Genomic DNA, 17,535 nt, shown 5'->3' with positions numbered 1-17,535 from the left:
TTAATACCAAGACCCCCTTATTCATAAGGTGTGCATACTCTCTTCCATGAGACTGTTTTAAACTTTCTTTTCTCCCCATCACCAGTCCACAAAAAATTCCTAACACAAGCTTTAAGAATAGAAGCAGGCCATTTGTATACTGACATGTTATAGATAGGAACACTGCATAAAACATCTTTAACAAGAACCAATCTATCTTGAAAAGAAAGCATGTTACCTTTCCAGGCTGCCAATTTTCTTTATAGTAGCTCCACTATAGGCCAAACCATTGCAGATGTTATCCTTCCAGGAGCAAGAAAAACTCCCATATATTTATCTGGAAATTTTGCAACTTCCATATTAACAAGCTCACTAATTATTTGCTTCCTTTGTGGAGTAGCCCCATCCACAAAAAGTTTACTCTTGTTAATTATTTAATCTTGTTAATTATTTACCCAGAACTTGCTTGATAACTGTCTAGAAGCTTTAAAAGATTTGTAATGCTTTTTTTCCCTCCATTACTGAAGATAAAAATATTATCTGCAAAAAACAGATGTGTAGGATGTATACCTTTTTTAGTCACCATTGGCATCAAGTCCCCTTTCTCCACCATAGATGAAATATTTCAACTCAAGACATCTACCATTAACACAAACAAAATTGGTGAAAGTGGATCTCCTTGTCTCAGACCCTTTTCAACTTGAAAAAAGCCATAAGGACCTCCAGTAACCATCATAGATATTCTTGCTGATTTGAACAAAGTAATTAACCACTCACACCAAGTTGAAGAAAAGCCATATTTCTTAAGAAATTTGACTAAAAATCCCAAATAACTGTGTCATAGGCCTGAGAGATATCAAGTTTTATAGCAATATTCCCTCCTCTTCTTTTGAATTTCATTTCATTCACAAGTTCAGATGCTAAAAGAACTTGTTCATGAATACTTCTCCCTTGAACATAAGCAACCTGCTGAGGTGATATTAATTTTTCCATTAACTCACTCATTCTTTTGGTGATTATTTTTGTAAATTTTTTGAAAATCACATTACTTAAATCAATTGGCCTAAACTGATTTGCAGTTTTTACTCCTTGTGTCTTAGGTAGTAAGACTAAAAAACTAGAATTAATCCCTTTGGGTATAAATTTTCTTCTCCAACTGAACTGTATAGCTTCAACTAAATCTTCTTTAATTATCTCCCAACATCTTCGATAAAATATGCCTGAAAATCCATCTGGTCCTGGTGCACTTTCTGGATCCATTTCAAACACAATTCTCTTTATTTCTTCTTCCTCAGGAATGACATCCAATTTTTGTTGATCTTCTTCATTAATAACATTTGGTATCACCTCTAATAATTTGTCTTCTCCATCAACAGGTTGAAATTCAAATTTTTTTACTGAAAATGATTAACCAAAAAATCTGTAATTTGTCTCTGGTCAGCAATCACATTTCCATTATCATCTTCTAGCTCACTTATCATGTTTTTGGAATTTCTCATCTTCATATTAGTGTGAAAGAAACTTGTATTAGCTGCTCCTTCCTTTATCCGTTTGACTCTAGACTTTTGTCTCAACAAAGTATTAGCTTGAGCTTCTCTGCTAGCATGCTCATTTTGAGCTTTTACTAATTCTTGAAGAGCTTCATCATCAAAAGGATTATTGTCTGAAACTTGAGTTGCTAACTTGAATCTTTCTTCAACTTCTTTTATCTTCACTTGAACATCACCAAACACCTGCAGAGAAGGCAATGCAGCAGCTGTACACAGGGCCAAGAAAAGAAAGCAGTACTGCAGCACAAGGCAATGCAAGTAGCAGCAAGAACAGCTGCAGCAGTGCAAAGAAAGAAGACTGCAGCACAAAAGAAACAGCAACAGCAACTGCAGCAGAACAAGCCAAAGGAAAACAACACAGTGGCAAAGACCTAAGCCACAGAGCAGTGCAAGCAAAAACTAAACAGCAGGGCAGTGAACTAAAGAAGCAAAAGAGTAGCAGGGCAGTGGAAGCAAAGATGGCAGTGAAGCAAAGATAATGCAATAAAGAAGATGGCTAACAAAATAAACAAAAGGAAACACAAACAGGGCAACACATGGCAAAAGCAAAGAACAAAACAAGATGAACCAAGGCCTAAGGCCAAGGGCAAGGATGTGGAGAAACTGCAATGAAGCAAGGCTAGGCAGAAAACAGGCATTCCTATAGAATGGGAAGAGAACTAGCTTGCTATAAGCACTAGTTTCTCCCAATGCACAATCAACACAGCAACCTAAGCATACACAAGGAATGGCAAGAAAATCAGCTTGCTATAAGCACTGATTTCTTCCATTGCACAATTAGTTCAAAGCTTCACAGATGTATCTAGCCTAGCATTCCTTCAAATGTAACAACACATTAAACACAACAGTGAACATGTAACAAACATCAACAGGAATGAAATGGGAATCTAAACATGGAATTAAACAAGCACATAACAAGATACAGTTAACAGGATACTAACATGACAGGACATTGGCAGGATATGAAAAACAACTGAAATTGAAATTGTAATTAGGACATGAACATCAAACAAGCAGCAAATTGAACTAAGAAAAACAACATTAAGCACAACATGAACTGAAATGAGCAAGTGAACTAAAATTAACAATTAACAGAACTTGGAAGTCCTGGATGTTGGCTACTCCAAACATAACTATTACAACATACCCACAGTCTTATATATACCCACAACACATTAGGGTTCTACAAAAGAAATTCCCAAACTGACAGAGCTAGGGTTGGTGAATTCTTACCTAATTTGATGTAGCAACATCAAATTGAACGCAACCCATTACTCTACTTGTCCTTCTCTACCTCTCCATGCCTTCAATTTCACTCTAGCTCAACCCAATTTACCTATTTCACACTTTAGGGTTTCGGTTGAAAATGTGTGAAATAAGTGAATTAGATGGACTAGGGGGATGGGAACAATGATGGGTTATCATTGTTTGACGTGGTGACAGAGGTGGGTGGCGGAGCAGGTGGTGACAGAGGTGGAGAAGGTGGTGGCAGGACATGGTTGCAGGGAGATGGTTCTGCAGAGGGGTGGGTGGAGGAGAAGGTCGACTGGTTGGGAGAAGGGGTTGTTTGGTTAGGTGGATGGTGCTCGGTCACTAGGGTGTGAGGCGGGTGTATCTAGTTTTGATGTTCTGTGACTCTGAGCTGCGAGATGCGAAGATGGTTGGTAGATCGGACGGTGATGCGGAGGCAAGCGATGAGCGACCGTTGGATTATATGATACAACAAAATCAACGATGCCAGATGGAGTTAGGTGTTGTAGTGTTAGTCGGAGATATCAAACTTTGATGAACAGCAATGGATCGACCGTTGGATTCAACTACCATCTAATCTGAAGGCTTGGAATTCCAGCGCTGTGGTGCTCGGCATAGACTTCAGATTTTGATGCTCTATGAAGGAGCGACCGTCGGATGCTTCTGAGAAATGATCTGATGGCTGAGAACGGAGGCGCTTTTGTGTGTCGAAAATGAGGTTGTGCGCACCATTCTTCGCGGCTTCCTTGCGTAATTTCTCCCGGCTTTTCACTACTTTTCTGCTCTTTTCGCTCCGCGACTCATCCGAACTTTATTTACTACCTAAAAATGCAAAACTAATTAATAAAAATATTTATTCTTGAAAACAATGAAAATACAGAATATGGGATAAAATGTAGAATTAATGCACAAAAGATGAGTTAAAATGCCAACAAAAAGGGATAAATATATACAATATTTGGCACTCATCAAATACCCCCAAACCTGAATTTTACTTGTCCTCAAGTAAAACAAAACTAAGGAAATCCTAACTATACCACTTGCGCTGGTCTCTCGAATGCATTTAGCGTATGCACTAAGCCTTTTAAACCACTAAGTGTCCCTAGTGGACGAGTTGAAGTCTCGTGAAGGTTTACCAGAGGTGTGCCTACAAAACCTAAGGACAAAATATAAGCTCAGATTCCATCAAATGTGACATGTGCAAAACAGTTTAAGCTCACAGCAAAATGGAGATGTCAATCTAGCTATCGAAGGCACAATCCTAGCACTGATAACAAATAAAGACATGTGATAAGAGTGTAAAGTGTATCTACACATGTGTAAAGAAAGATCTGAAGTCATGACTACTAATCACCAAGAGATAGTTTCTCAGGCTAAGAACTGAGGTCGAAATCTAGCTAGCTGTCCGGACTTTACGAGAATTGTGAATGAGTTGGAGGTATTTCACAATTACTCGCGTTGTACATCAATGGCATACACCCTTCCTTGCTTATTACAATAAAACACAAAAGATGACTCTTTACATGACTCTTATTTACATTGACTATTCTCTTTTATTTTTGGAACAAGAGATGATGGAATTGATAAATACTTGATTTTTTTGTATTTTTCTGATATTTTTTTTTCTGAATATTACATCGTTTTTTTTTTTTTTTTTTTTTTTTTTTTTTTTTTTAACAAGGAAACACTTTTGATACAAATATAAAAGGAAACAAAAATTACATGACACTTTGCAAGAGGTAGCCCTTTTTGATGCACCCAGTTAAATTCGATGGTTGTCTTTCTTAATGTAACCTCCACCTTCTATCCCAACCAACCAAAGAACAAGCTAGTCAAGTTTCGTTCAGTATTCTAAAGTGATTGGCAATCGTAACTTCCTATCAACACCTTGAAGATCGAGGCCATACATGTATTGGTAGATCGTGCGCGTGCAAATTTCTTATCACTATGTGAATTGTGCTAGAATCAGGGTGCCTAAATATCTAGACTAAGACTCCTAATAAAATACATATTTGCACAAGAGTCAGCATTTCAAGGTAAATGAGCTCCATTTTTTGATTTTTTCATTTTTTAATTTTTTTTTTTTTTTTTTTTTTTTTTGAATTTTGATTTTTTAATTTTTTTGGAATTTTTCAATTTTTTCAAAAGATGGAGTTTTTTCAATATAGCAATTATCATGGCATCTACTCTATACCCCCAAACCTAAACTAAACATTGTCCTCAATGTTTCAAAACATGGAAAGAATTATAAAACAATATATGAAGAGGAACATGCTGAGTAGAGTAAAAGGAGAGAGAATACCCGATTTCGGCGAAAGCAGAATTAAAACTCCGTTATTCAAGGCAAAAATCCAACATATTTCAGCCGAGATCATATTGGATTAGAAAAATATATACAAAAGGAACAAAAGGGTTTTTTTTAAATTTTATCTACTGGATTATATACAAAAAATTCACCATACACTAACAATCTAAAGAGTTGAGGATCAACCCAAAAGAAAAAGTGTAGAGACAAAGAAAGTTTTAAAACACTAAAATTGGACTTAAATGGGAGTGATAGTGAAAAACCGAATGAATCATTCCTAAACCTAAATTGTTCAACAGGTTTACTTTTGAGCACAAAATCTAACAATTTTAAGGGTTCAGGATTCAAAAGGTCTAACTCATAATGGACTGTTTTCGGGATGGGCAAACATGCAATTTCCAACTGTGGCTCTTTAAAAGTGTTATATTTTGAAGCAAAATAGTCCAGGAGGACTTGGGAAGCACACAGTTCCAATCCTAGATTAGGAATTTTCAGAAAAGTTGGTTTGACAATATGGGTACAAACCAAATCTAGGTTGGGTGGAAGGCCACCAAATTGTGACTTAGGTAGAAGAATAGGCATATCATTATCAATCAAATCAAAATCTTCTAACTCATCTACACATGTCACATCATGCTCATTATCATCAATCACATTGGCAAGATTACAATCAGAATTATCAACATCATCAACAGAATGATTTTCATGTATCGGCACATCAGGGGAAACATCACATGGAATACTAGAAGAAATATCATGCATTAAGGTCGGGGCAGAGAAGCCTAATGTATTTGAACCCAAAGGTTCCATAACATTTTCAGTATAGACATGTTCTTCTAACATAACATCATAATCATCATCATCATCATGATAGGCATTTTGCAATCTAGGATAATTTTCAATCCTAAGGTCGGAGCTATTACAAGAATAAAACTCTAATTCATGGGGATGACTCATATCATGTGGTGTTGTTCCTGTTTCCCTAACGGATTCCCATTGATGGGTTTTCTCTGCAATCTCGGCTAAAAAATTCCATGAATCATCCACAGATTTATCAATAAACTCACCATTACACATAGACTCAACCATGGTTCGAGATTTAAAGTCTAGTCCCTCATAGAGGATGACGACAAGTTTCCACTTCTCAATTCCATGGTGCGGACATTCACTCAACAAATCATTAAAACGTTCAAAATAGTGAAAAACAGTTTCCTCATCCAATTGGACAAAACAATTGATATTTTGACGAATAGCGATGGTCCTATGATGTGGAAAATTTTTTTGGAAAAATTGATTAGTGAGTTGTTCCCAAGTGGTGATTGATTGTGGTCTCAAACCGTAAAACCATGTTTTGGCCCTTTCTTTTAAAGAAAATGTAAACAAACGCAATTTCAGAGAGTCTTCGGACAAATGATCAGGTTGCATAGTCCGACAAATTTGCTCAAACTCTCTTACATGAGTATAGGGGTTCTCAGAATCGAACCCTCGAAATATAGGAAGTATTTGTATCATGTTTGCATTTATTTTAAAAGGGTTATTGGTTTGAGGTAGGACAATACATGATAATGGAATTTGTATTGATGGGTACATGTATTCATGGAGAGCACGAGGTTGGTCCATTTTGAAATGACACAAAGCCCACTATTTGGTTTTTAATGGGTTTTCAAAAAAAAAAAAATTTGGTTTTTTATGGGAAAATTTTGAAAAGAAAATTTGGTTTAAAAATGGGAGCAAAGAAAAAAAATTTTGGTTTTGGTTTTTTTTTTTTTTTTTTTGGTTTTTTTTTTTAAATAAAAAAAGAAGAAAATAAAAATTTGGTTTTTGAAATGGGAGCAAGCCCACTGTGCAAGCCTCTAATGAAATGAAGGCTGCGGCCTACGAAAATCCAAGTTTTAATTTTTGAAAGTTTAATTTGGCCCAGTTGGTTAAGGCCCGACGTTTGTTTTAAAACTTTGGTTTCGAGGTCCACTTACAAGTTCACAACCAGTTATAAGCTCAGCTGGGTTTAAACCCAGAGTCCAAAATACAAGTTCAATGGAAGAATTTAAACAGGCCCACACAAAATAAATACAAGCCCACAAATTAAACAAACAAGCCCACAAATAAATTATTACAAACCCAAAATAGAAAAATAAAAAGCCCAAAAAATTGGGTTAATTATTACAAGCCCACAATAAAAAAATTGGAAGCCCACAGGTTGGGTTCTCTCAATGAATGGGTTTAGGCTTACCGTTTTAGCACAGCCCAGCTGCTCTGATATTGTTGCAAAAACCCAGTTGGGTTTTGGTTCTTTTCCTTGGTGGCGTCCCAGCAGAGGAAAAACAGGTTCAGAATCAGCAGATCCAACAGCAAATGAAATGAAGCAGATGCAGATGCAAATGCTATGAAATGAAATACAGAATAGCTAAAGAAAAACACAGATAAAACACAGCACCAATCCCCGGCAGCGGCGCCAAAAACTTGGTGGTCCCCGGCAACGGCGCCAAAAACTTGGTAGTCCCCGGCAGCGGCGCCAAAAACTTGGTAGGCTTCTAAAAGGTCCTACAAATTATAACCGCAAGTGCACGGTCGTCAGTTGTAGCTCGTGCAAGTACGGGTCGATCCACAGAGATCGGGTGTGTTTTGGAGTGTTTAGCTATTTTGGGTTCTAAATTGCTATTGGGCTTCTAATTGTGCTTTGGGCTTAGTGGGTTTGTAACAATGAAATGGTTTTGGGCTCAGTGGGCTTTTGGATTGACTGTGAACTTATGGGCTTTTGGTCTTTTGAATTGCACTGGGCCTTGGGGTAACAGTGAACTGGGCCTTAGCTTTTCCCTTGGGCTTTGATTAAGTCCACAGTGGACTGGACCTTTGATTTTTGGAATGAGCTGAGCTTTGGGCTCAGTTGGATTGGCCTTTGCTTGGCTGCAGGAAGCAGCAGCAACAACAGCAGCAACAGCACAAGTGCTGCACAGCAGCAGCAGCAGCTTGGCAGGGGCAACACAGAGAGGGCAACAGCAACAGCAGCTGCAGCAGAAGTGGCAGAGAAGGCAATGCAGCAGCTGTACACAGGGCCAAGAAAAGAAAGCAGTACTGCAGCACAAGGCAATGCAAGTAGCAGCAAGAACAGCTGCAGCAGTGCAAAGAAAGAAGACTGCAGCACAAAAGAAACAGCAACAGCAACTGCAGCAGAACAAGCCAAAGGAAAACAACACAGTGGCAAAGACCTAAGCCACAGAGCAGTGCAAGCAAAAACTAAACAGCAGGGCAGTGAACTAAAGAAGCAAAAGAGTAGCAGGGCAGTGGAAGCAAAGATGGCAGTGAAGCAAGATAATGCAATAAAGAAGATGGCTAACAAAATAAACAAAAGGAAACACAAACAGGGCAACACATGGCAAAAGCAAAGAACAAAACAAGATGAACCAAGGCCTAAGGCCAAGGGCAAGGATGTGGAGAAACTGCAATGAAGCAAGGCTAGGCAGAAAACAGGCATTCCTATAGAATGGGAAGAGAACTAGCTTGCTATAAGCACTAGTTTCTCCCAATGCACAATCAACACAGCAACCTAAGCATACACAAGGAATGGCAAGAAAATCAGCTTGCTATAAGCACTGATTTCTTCCATTGCACAATTAGTTCAAAGCTTCACAGATGTATCTAGCCTAGCATTCCTTCAAATGTAACAACACATTAAACACACAGTGAACATGTAACAAACATCAACAGGAATGAAATGGGAATCTAAACATGGAATTAAACAAGCACATAACAAGATACAGTTAACAGGATACTAACATGACAGGACATTGGCAGGATATGAAAAACAACTGAAATTGAAATTGTAATTAGGACATGAACATCAAACAAGCAGCAAATTGAACTAAGAAAAACAACATTAAGCACAACATGAACTGAAATGAGCAAGTGAACTAAAATTAACAATTAACAGAACTTGGAAGTCCTGGATGTTGGCTACTCCAAACATAACTATTACAACATACCCACAGTCTTATATATACCCACAACACATTAGGGTTCTACAAAAAAAATTCCCAAACTGACAGAGCTAGGGTTGGTGAATTCTTACCTAATTTGATGTAGCAACATCAAATTGAACGCAACCCATTACTCTACTTGTCCTTCTCTACCTCTCCATGCCTTCAATTCACTCTAGCTCAACCCAATTTACCTATTTCACACTTTAGGGTTTCGGTTGAAAATGTGTGAAATAAGTGAATTAGATGGACTAGGGGGATGGGAACAATGATGGGTTATCATTGTTTGACGTGGTGACAGAGGTGGGTGGCGGAGCAGGTGGTGACAGAGGTGGAGAAGGTGGTGGCAGGACATGGTTGCAGGGAGATGGTTCTGCAGAGGGGTGGGGGGAGGAGAAGGTCGACTGGTTGGGAGAAGGGGTTGTTTGGTTAGGTGGATGGTGCTCGGTCACTAGGGTGTGAGGCGGGTGTATCTAGTTTTGATGTTCTGTGACTCTGAGCTGCGAGATGCGAAGATGGTTGGTAGATCGGACGGTGATGCGGAGGCAAGCGATGAGCGACCGTTGGATTATATGATACAACAAAATCAACGATGCCAGATGGAGTTAGGTGTTGTAGTGTTAGGCGGAGATATCAAACTTTGATGAACAGCAATGGAGCGACCGTTGGATTCAACTACCATCTAATCTGAAGGCTTGGAATTCCAGCGCTGTGGTGCTCGGCATAGACTTCAGATTTTGATGCTCTATGAAGGAGCGACCGTCGGATGCTTCTGAGAAATGATCTGATGGCTGAGAACGGAGGCGCTTTTGTGTGTCGAAAATGAGGTTGTGCGCACCATTCTTCGCGGCTTCCTTGCGTAATTTCTCCCGGCTTTTCACTACTTTTTCTGCTCTTTTCGCTCCGCGACTCATCCGAACTTTATTTATTACCTAAAAATACAAAATTAATTAATAAAAATATTTATTCTTGAAAACAATGAAAATACAGAATATGGGATAAAATGTAGAATTAATGCACAAAAGATGAGTTAAAATGCCAACAAAAAGGGATAAATATATACAATATTTGGCACTCATCACAAGCGTGGATATCTCAAGATTGTTTGTCAAGTTTAGTTGATCAAACTATATACTTGATTTCTAGTCTACTTACAGCTATGTCTCGGATTAGGATAGAAGTGTGTAATTGAGCCTTAGACTTCACGGCATTCACCAATTGAAGAAGAAGATCTACTGAAGAGCTTGGAGGAACTTCATCGACAAAAGGTATGTGGAGACTAAAACTTATCTATCACTCAGAAGTCTATTCAATTCTATCTACTAATGAGACTAAGTCGTATATCTATATAGACTTTGTGTTATACACATTTGAAATTTCGAGCCGAGTTTATCTCGTTTATATATTTCTCGAAATACAAGTTTAAAGCTTAGAAAGCTTCATCATATACTTGACAAGTTTATTTGTAAACAATTTATTTGTAAACAATTTATTTGTTGGAAACTAAATATCAAGTCAAGATGATCATGTGAAAATTACCTTGAACATCTTACATGATTTGTGTGAGACAATCATTTGATGTTAACTTGGGAAGTTTCGTCAGTTAATCACTTGAAAATTACTTGAAGCTAGTGGTATGTGTAATATTACCATTGATGTCTTCTAGGGATGTTTCAATGATTGAATGAGAGTTTTAGAACTACTACCAATTTCTGGATATTTCATAGTATGCATACCTAGTATGCGAACTGCGAAATACTAGTTCAGGTCGGGAACTCTTGTTTGTGAACTGTGTTTGCGAACGGGTTTACCTGTGATAGGTCCGGAACTGTGGTTTGCAAACGGAAAGAATAGGAAAGTCTGAAATTGTGCTTCGCGTTCTCAGTTAGCGAACACAATGATTAGGTACTAAAATCGGTAAGTATGACAACTCATACTCATGAACTCGGGTTTGTTTGCGAAGTACAGTCCCTGGAACTTTAATGATTTAAGGTATGCGAACTTTCTTTGCAAACTGTGGCATTATGTTCATGAATTGGTTCTTATATAAGTACTTTGTACAATTACAAACCAAACCGAATATGCTTGAAATTGCTCATGGATATTTATATGAGATAGTGAACATTTGAACAACACTCTTAAAGCACATTTAAATTCATTTGAATCTGAATCCAAATAACTTCCAGTTTAAATGGTCCAGGGAGAAATTTAAGTGTTTGTTTAGTATCCACCAACAACCCTCGATGATCAGAATTATCTAAATGTAAATGGGATACCCTGGAAGTTGGGGAAAATGAAGCTCCAATCATCATCGTTCACAAACAATCTATCCAATTTTTCTAGTATGTTCTTTCCATTTTGCATTTTTGGTCCATGTAAACTTGGGTCATGTTGCTTATTTACAAATGAGATTGCAAGTATTCTTTATATCATCTAGCTCCTTGAGATGTTTATAACTTTGCAAGAACCCGCCCTTTTTATTAGAAAGCGTGGAAAGTACATTAAAGTCACCAAGTACACATATTGAACAGTCAAACTTGCATCTGTCTTCACTTATTCCAAACTATAGTGCGAAGGTTAAAATTTGGACTGACATAGATTGAAGAACATATCTAAGGTTTAAATCCGTGGACATAATATAAACTTATTCTTTGTTCTAGAGCATCCACATACCACCTAAGAAACCAAGAGAATCAAAAATTATATAGCTATTGTTACCCAATATTTGAACAATCTAACTAACAAGCATGTCATTCAAGATAACAAAATCTGTAAGCTTGTAGTTTCTGACTAGATCACGAGCTACAACTTCAAGAAAGGGTTTACTATCCCCTATATAGTTACAGGTCATTATCTTCACTGTAAATAAGTTGGATTGCGATTTGTGGTCTCCTCCATTGGTAGCATGGACGATCCTTCTACCGAGGAGACTGGACCCCAACCAGTCGTTGTCTTCATATCAAACTTTCTGAGTTTGCTTGGTCTTTTTGCTAGCGTTAGAGTCTCGATCATTGTAGGCAGTATTAGCTCGAGGACGCGATCCACATAGCAAACCCTTGAGGCAATATCATGTTCCTAGTAGAGATTGGTTTGAATGTGAGCGAACCACTTCATTTGTCCCTCGACTGATTAATATATCCTATGACCTCTCTGATTTTCTCTCTGTACCAATGGCTCATATTTCATATTATACATTTTCTCCTATAACATCCTCCTTCTTGTTTGTACTCGAACGTGCAAATTTGTCATCTTGCATTTCGAATATTCACCAGTATTGGTTGTTGTTCCTTCACCAATTTTTGATACCATGTCTCCCAAGGAGCTACCTGCCTCTTTAGTATAACCTTCAGTAAGTCCTCCACTATCCATATTCCGCTATGGGGCTATCTGAGGTTGCTAAAAACAATTTTAGATATTAGTTCAAAGTTTGTTGTCTGTTTCTATCTCCTCCTCTTCCACCAACTGAACTACCACTTCTGGTTTTATTTCCACCATCACCATCCTATTTGATTGATTCTCCATACTCAATACTATTTTGGGGAGAAGTCTGATTTTTAGTAGTAAAAATAAACTTATTAGAAATATATTGAGAAGAAGTATTAAGATTACTGATGGTTTTAAATTTCTCATTACATGTAGGCTGGTTAACTTGACGTCCAAATGAACTAGCATGACCAATAAAGGAATGGTCCATCTCATTTTGTTGGAAGTAAGACTCTGCAGAGCTGAATCCTCTAGGCAAGAAATCATGATTCTTCTTCCTCTTAAGATTTTGTTTAATACTCCCTCTGTTTTTGGAAAAGAGATACTTTCACTTTTTCATTTTAACCTAAAAATATGCCAAACTGAAAAAGTGAAAATATCTCTTTTCCAGAAATGGAGGGAGTATATTCTATTTTGCCTCGGATTTCCCTTCCATAAACACTATTATTATTAATATGTTACTTAGGCCCATTTTTTTTATTTAAACCCAAATAATTAGCCGATTTTGAGATAGGTCGGCATTGCTGAGTTGAATCTGCTGCTAAACCTGATCCAGAGTTTAGACTCAAAATTCCTTTGCTCTATGACCATTTGAAGTAGGTTTTCTAGAAGTTTTTTTTTCCTTGGTTTAAGCTTCTCCAAAGAAGTTCTCAACCACCATCCAAGGACCAAAATCTTCTTGAACATTATACATTTATTGATAAAATTGACCCATATCAATAATCACTTTATGACTATGGATAATCAAGGGTCAAGACTCTTTTTCGTAAATAATTTTGCTGCAGTTGAAGCATAGATTATTGATTCTCTCATATTTTATCCTTTGAATTGATTTTCCAACACGTACTTGAGAAATCAAATCCCTAGTTAAATCAATTTCAACTCAAATTTTTGCGCATCTTCCTCATGAGATAATATATTATCAATGGTAATATCTATTGTAATTGCTTTTCCAAACTTTATCTCCAATTTGTTTTAAAATTTCTTTATCATAAAACTCTATTGGAAGTTTAGGAACCCCAGACTATACGATCCTGGTGCAAGAAGAAGTATTAGATGGCTTAAATTCAGGATGCCATCAGTGTAAAGAGAGAACATGGCTTCCGTGACTCTCTTAATATGTTCAACATCATCTAACGTAAGGGTAAAAAAAAAATCAAATCCTGAATCAAGGATTCGAAGATTACCACTAGGTTTCCATAAGTTATTAGATGAATTTCTATCGCAATCTTCTGCCCATTACTTTCCCAATCAAGCACAACCTCCAAAAGTAACAAATCCTCTTCCTTGGGTCATTATCAATATGAATAATATGGATGAAATCATTATCATGAACATCTGATTCATCAATATTTAGATCCATATCTGCAAGGGCATCATTTTTTTTTCCAATTGAGATTAGTGAGCGATATATCAGCATAAAATGTTTTTTCAAATATATTATTAATTGCAACAAAATTCTCATTCATGCTTTCTTCTCGATTATTAAATCAGAATCAGACCCCTTTAGTTATCATTTTTTTGAAATTTTCTTCTTACACAGTTTCCAAGTCACATAAATTTTTCTCGTGAAAACTCTACTAACGGTATAGCGTTAATAAGCTCATTATGCCAACTTGTATAATAAAAAAAAAAGAGAAAAAAAGAAAAAAGAAAAAAAAGCTTGTATCAATGAAATAATCAGATTTATTAACGGTATCGTTTTAGTAAGCTGATTATGCCAACTTGTTTTAATGAAGTTTTGTCAACAACAAGCATACAACTTGTATCACAACATATCACAATATAGACTTATATTCCAGACGCACGAGGATAAACATATCAAACAAGAAACTGGAGGTGCTTCTCTGTGTTGAACGGATGAGATATTATTGAGTTAAAAACCCAGAAAGCGACAAAGGATATGAAAGGAAAATAGAAAAGATGAAAGAATCATCCGAAATATTTAATGTACCGTGGCTATAATCCCTATAGAAATCCGGTAAAATACAGTCGGGTGGGCCATACAGGGGGTAACTGCACCCCTATAATTCTTTGTGCCCTACGGGGGGTAAACCGCACCCGCTATAATTCTCTGTGGTGCCACCACCCCCGGGATACAATCACTCGAAATCAACTTGTAGAAAAGTAAGTCATGCGCTAGCCCAAAACATACTCACGAAGGACTTTATTGGCAATTGTGAAAGCCTATAGGCGACGAAGAAGACAGGGGATACGTGATCTAGGTGAAGCACAGAGTATCAATCAATCATTCAATTACCAAAACTGGTAAATATACAGACTTGTTCAAGGATATCCAAGTCAAAGCATCAAATCTCAGCATCTTTAGATATAATCGTATTAGTCTATCTTTAGATGATATTTAGGTTCCTAACTTCACAGCTAAGTTTACTAAAAAAAGAAAAATTTGAAAAGAGAGAATAAACAATGATACTAGTAGAATAATATTAGCTGCCACTAAAATATCTAGTTTGGCAATTCCTATAAGAAAATGAAAATCTCCGAGGAAATTAGAACAACTCCAAAGCCAGGAAGGTGTCCAAGGAAATGATAAAGATTTCAAATCTACGCCTTGTTCCTACCTTTCTAAAAGAGTTTTGAAACCTTAATTTCAATGTTAAAGGACCTTAGCTTTTACACCACCAACCAAGATAAGACCCTGCAAAGAGTAAACTAACCGTTCATACCACCTTAAATTGTCAACCGACAAGGACTTGAGAAAGAAATTGCAAACAGGAACCGCTTTGAGTTGTGCAAGAGAAACCTCACATTTCGCACCAGCAAAGGAGTGGCTCATCCATAGTCTTAACTAGAGATGAAAACCTGATTAGAAACTCAATAAAAAAACCAGAGAAAAAGAAACCAAAACTTTCGACATATTACATTCATTTGGTTCGGATAAGAATTCCAAGCACCAGATATTCGAATTCATCACAAAAATATATTGACAAAATTAAAACATAATTAAAATAATACTTGGTTTTATATATGTTTATATTTCTAAGTGAACTTCATATAACGTCTGCACGATACTTACCTGCCAATGAGATCCCATTATTGTTTTTGATAATAATTTTCAATGTCGAGGCAATTGAAGAGAAACTAGAGAACTATAACAGCCTCCTATCGAATATATAGACAAGTTTCAACTCGAAAAAGTAATGATGCGGATATAACTCCTCATCTCAAGATCGAACAACATGTAAAATTGATTCTCACCCGCACGAAGACAACCCTCCATCCAAACCCAACCAAAGACATAAAGCAAAAAGAGCAAAACAGAAAAGCAGTAAATTCCCCCAAACACTGAGATTCTAAGAACTTCCTCTCTTAACCGTGGGTATTAACAGCTTCCCATAACAAATTCTTTGGCATCGGACTGGCGAAATCTCGAGCTTGTAAAGCTGCAGCTCTAAGGGTTCTAATTGTTAACTTATTTGCCTCCCAGAATGAAACACTAACGTAAGGCAGATTGTGTTTCTTGCAAAGTTCCTTGACAAATGGAGAGATCTTCCTCAAATGGCACCTTGGCAACCTTGGAAACAAATGATGCTCAACCTGAAATTGCAAACCTCCATGGAACCAATCCATCCAAGTTGAACAAGCAATATCAATGGATCCTTTGGTTTGCTTCTCAAACCAATCGTTTGCCCTCGGAGGGCCGACATAAACATGTGCAGAGAAGTGATTCAAACAGAACTGGACATGCTGAATCCCACTAACAGCAAAGCTTACCAACACAAACATGACTCTCTCCACCCAATTAGGTAAACTAGCAATCAAATAAGAATACCACATCCAGAACACAAGTAATCCTAACAATTCCTTTCTTCTGTTTTGGAGAGGCCGGCTTGATAACAACAACAAAAATGACTGAGCAAAAAGATTAACTCTAGCAACAGCCATAACAGGGTAAAAAGACCAGTGTTGATAACTTATAAGAAATCTAGCAGCAGCATCAAAAGTCATTTTTCTTCCATAAAATTTAGATGTAAGTGAGTTGAAGATGGTAGAAGATACCGCAAGGAAGGGTATATGCTGAAGATCTGGATCAAAATCAAGACTGTTGACAGCGATGTGATGAGCAGTATGAGTCCACTTCCACCAACCAATACTGATTCCTGTAAAACAATTTCCTGTAACAATTTGTGCAATTGAATTCAACCAAGGACTCATCATAACCTGATAATGCCCTGAATCATGACCAATAAATCCACACTGCATCCAGAGTAAACCCAATAAAGCAGCACAGAAGAAATGTAACCAGAAACTATCAGAGCATTTAATACCCATGACACAAACAGAGAATAAAGATACTATTGAACAAACTGAGAAACAGATCCAATGTCCTTTTTTCTCAAACAACCCAGACCTTGAAAACTCAGAAACAAGTCTTCTGTAATCTTTAGAAACCTCAGAAACTGTATAATCTTGTAGATGCCCAATAAAAAACTGATCAAGATGTTTCCAAGCAGTTCCTGGATGGAATGCAACAAATGCATCTGTAACATCCTGACCAGCAAGATTCAAAAGGGGTGCATCACCACCAGGGTGATCTTTTAACCAATTTGTTACATTATAAACCTTCCCTTGTATTGAAATCCATAGATCTCCTGGTTTGTTATGCTTTGATAGTTCTTCAGATGTAATGTAGTTTTTCTTTTCTGCCATAATTACAGCAGAAATTTAAAACTATCAAGATCTACAATAATAAAACCAGAAAAAACTCAATAACAAAAAAGAGATCTGAATATACAAAAAAAAAAAAAAGGTTTTTTTTGTTTCTTCTTTTATCTCTTAACCTTTCAAAAAAAAAAAATTCTTTGAAAGGAAAGAGATTGAAAAAGAGTTTTTAAAATGTAAGACCCTTTTCTTTTCTTTATGGAGAAGAGATGAGAACGAGATTTGTATTGGGGGTGTTTGTTTGTTTCCTCAGCTTTTCCGTTTTGGGTGGTTCAGCGTTTATAAAGGAAAGAAGACGGTACGCGTTATA

At 37.0% G+C, this 17,535-nt stretch overlaps 2 protein-coding genes across 2 annotated transcripts; both read right to left on the bottom strand.

The window, feature by feature from the left end:
* Positions 1 to 795: 795 nt before the first annotated feature.
* On the bottom strand, positions 796 to 12,428 carry LOC113360516. Its single transcript, XM_026604022.1, has 3 exons — positions 12,329 to 12,428; positions 1,502 to 1,735; positions 796 to 1,376 (listed from the first exon to the last, which is right to left on the bottom strand). The coding sequence occupies exons 1-3, from the start codon at positions 12,426 to 12,428 to the stop codon at positions 796 to 798; spliced, it is 915 nt and encodes a 304-aa protein (XP_026459807.1).
* Positions 12,429 to 15,805: 3,377 nt separating this feature from the next.
* LOC113358398 (delta(8)-fatty-acid desaturase-like) lies at positions 15,806 to 17,334 on the bottom strand. Its single transcript, XM_026601956.1, has one exon. The coding sequence runs from the start codon at positions 17,211 to 17,213 to the stop codon at positions 15,873 to 15,875; it is 1,341 nt and encodes a 446-aa protein (XP_026457741.1). The 5' UTR covers positions 17,214 to 17,334; the 3' UTR covers positions 15,806 to 15,872.
* Positions 17,335 to 17,535: the final 201 nt, after the last annotated feature.

This window comes from Papaver somniferum, chromosome 3 (genome assembly GCF_003573695.1).
Source record: "Papaver somniferum cultivar HN1 chromosome 3, ASM357369v1, whole genome shotgun sequence".
NCBI classification, from domain to species: Eukaryota; Viridiplantae; Streptophyta; class Magnoliopsida; order Ranunculales; family Papaveraceae; genus Papaver; species Papaver somniferum.
Note: the sequence above shows the minus strand (reverse complement) of the source record. Positions and strands in the feature narration are given on the sequence as shown.